Source organism: Penaeus monodon, chromosome 28, assembly GCF_015228065.2.
Source record: "Penaeus monodon isolate SGIC_2016 chromosome 28, NSTDA_Pmon_1, whole genome shotgun sequence".
Lineage (NCBI taxonomy): Eukaryota > Metazoa > Arthropoda > Malacostraca > Decapoda > Penaeidae > Penaeus > Penaeus monodon.
The window spans coordinates 39,151,780-39,153,337 of record NC_051413.1 but is presented as its reverse complement, the minus strand read 5'-3'; the positions used below and the strand labels follow the sequence as shown (position 1 = coordinate 39,153,337).

The 1,558-nt window shown below is 34.9% G+C and overlaps 1 protein-coding gene across 1 annotated transcript in view; it reads left to right on the top strand.

The window, feature by feature from the left end:
* The window catches only part of LOC119591581 (proton-coupled folate transporter-like), a 12,739-nt gene that overhangs the window by 9,731 nt on the left and 1,450 nt on the right, over nucleotides 1-1,558 (top strand). Inside the window, exons 6-8 of the mRNA XM_037940342.1 lie at nucleotides 209-363; nucleotides 646-879; nucleotides 1,383-1,466. Coding sequence (XP_037796270.1) covers nucleotides 209-363; nucleotides 646-879; nucleotides 1,383-1,466 — 473 coding nt within the window. The remainder of the gene's footprint in view (nucleotides 1-208; nucleotides 364-645; nucleotides 880-1,382; nucleotides 1,467-1,558) is intronic.

The window sequence follows — 1,558 nt, the reverse complement described above, 5'->3', positions numbered from 1 at the left end:
TCCCTTGTAAAAGTCAGTATATAGATTTAATAGTGGGGGACAGTTTGAAAGTCTAATATTACTAGCAGTACCTCCCCATTCAGAATCAAACCTTTTCATATAAGTAAATTAATGAAGCTACAGCAATCATAAATAAAGGAATTGCCATACCAATTGAGCAAGTCATTCAGTTGCTACTATTATATTGTATAATTTTTTTCTCTTCCAGGCATCCTCCACAGGGATACTGGGTACGTGATGGCTGTGGCTGCCAGCACCTGCGTGAGTCAGCAAGTACTGTGATTAGGGAGAGACAGGAGAATCGTCGATCATATATTGTATTGCTGTTGGCATCAGCAACAGTAGTCATGATTTGCACTGCTGGTAAATATGTGATAAGTCATTATATATTTATTTGATTATTCTCTTTTATACATTGTGAATTATCATTAATCCATGGGGGAAGTTTAATGTGAACAGTTGAATTCAGAAAAACTTATATGTTATTTCACTGTGCACTAACAATGCTGATGTATATTTTATGAGAGTGAAAAATAGGCGCTGCACTGTATATCCTTATACCCTGTCTTAGTAGTGCAAGTTTCATTCATACTTTTGATGAACCTTTTTCTTGGTTACATTTTTCCATTTTCAATATCTTTTCAGGTGAATTGGACATATCATATCTTTTTGTGAAGGACAAGCCAATAGAATGGGGCTTTGAGAAATATACATGGTATTTCTCACTGAAATATGGGCTAGGAGCTGTGGCACTGCTTGGCATTCTTCCCTTATGCTCAAAAGTGCCAGACACAATACTAGCACTTATAGGCCTTGTGAGTAAAGCTTGTGGCTTGGTGGTGCTCGGCATTGCTTGGGAGGACACGGCTGTGTTTGTGGGTAAGATATTATTTGTTTACCCTATTAATGGAAATTACTGTCAATTCCTGTTTTAATACTTTTACTGGCTCACTTTGCTGATTGAAATGGGTAAAAACCAAGTCAGATTGAAATTCATAAATAAAACTAAGGCAGATCAAGAATTATAAGTAGAAAACAAGTCTGATTGAGGATTATAAGTAAAGAATAGTTGCTTTTAGCTTTACTTCTTTCCCTTACAGAATACATTTATGATAAGTAAAGACCATGTTAAATTTTGGAATTGAATAAGGAAAGGCCAAGTCAGATCAACATAGATCAAGAATTTAAGAAAAGTAAAGATCGTCAGATCAGGATATATAATTAAAGACCAAGTTAGACGCAAAAGGGGGAAGACTATAAAATACAAATTTTTTTTTAGAAATATAACTTGATTTAATTTGTTACTCTGCCAAGAGTAATTTTAATTTTAGTAATTTAATTCCCCTTTTCTTAATGTTTTTTTTTTCTGCTTGTGTTCCTAGGAGCAGCAGTGTCCATGCTGAGCACCTGGTCCATGCCAACGCTGAGAGCTGCCATGTCCAAGTTGGTCGAACCAAATGAGCAAGGTTAGGATTTTCCATATATTTTTGGAGAAGTACAGGCAAAAAGCAATACAATATAAGATTTTACACATATCTTTTTTATATAGAGTTTAGCA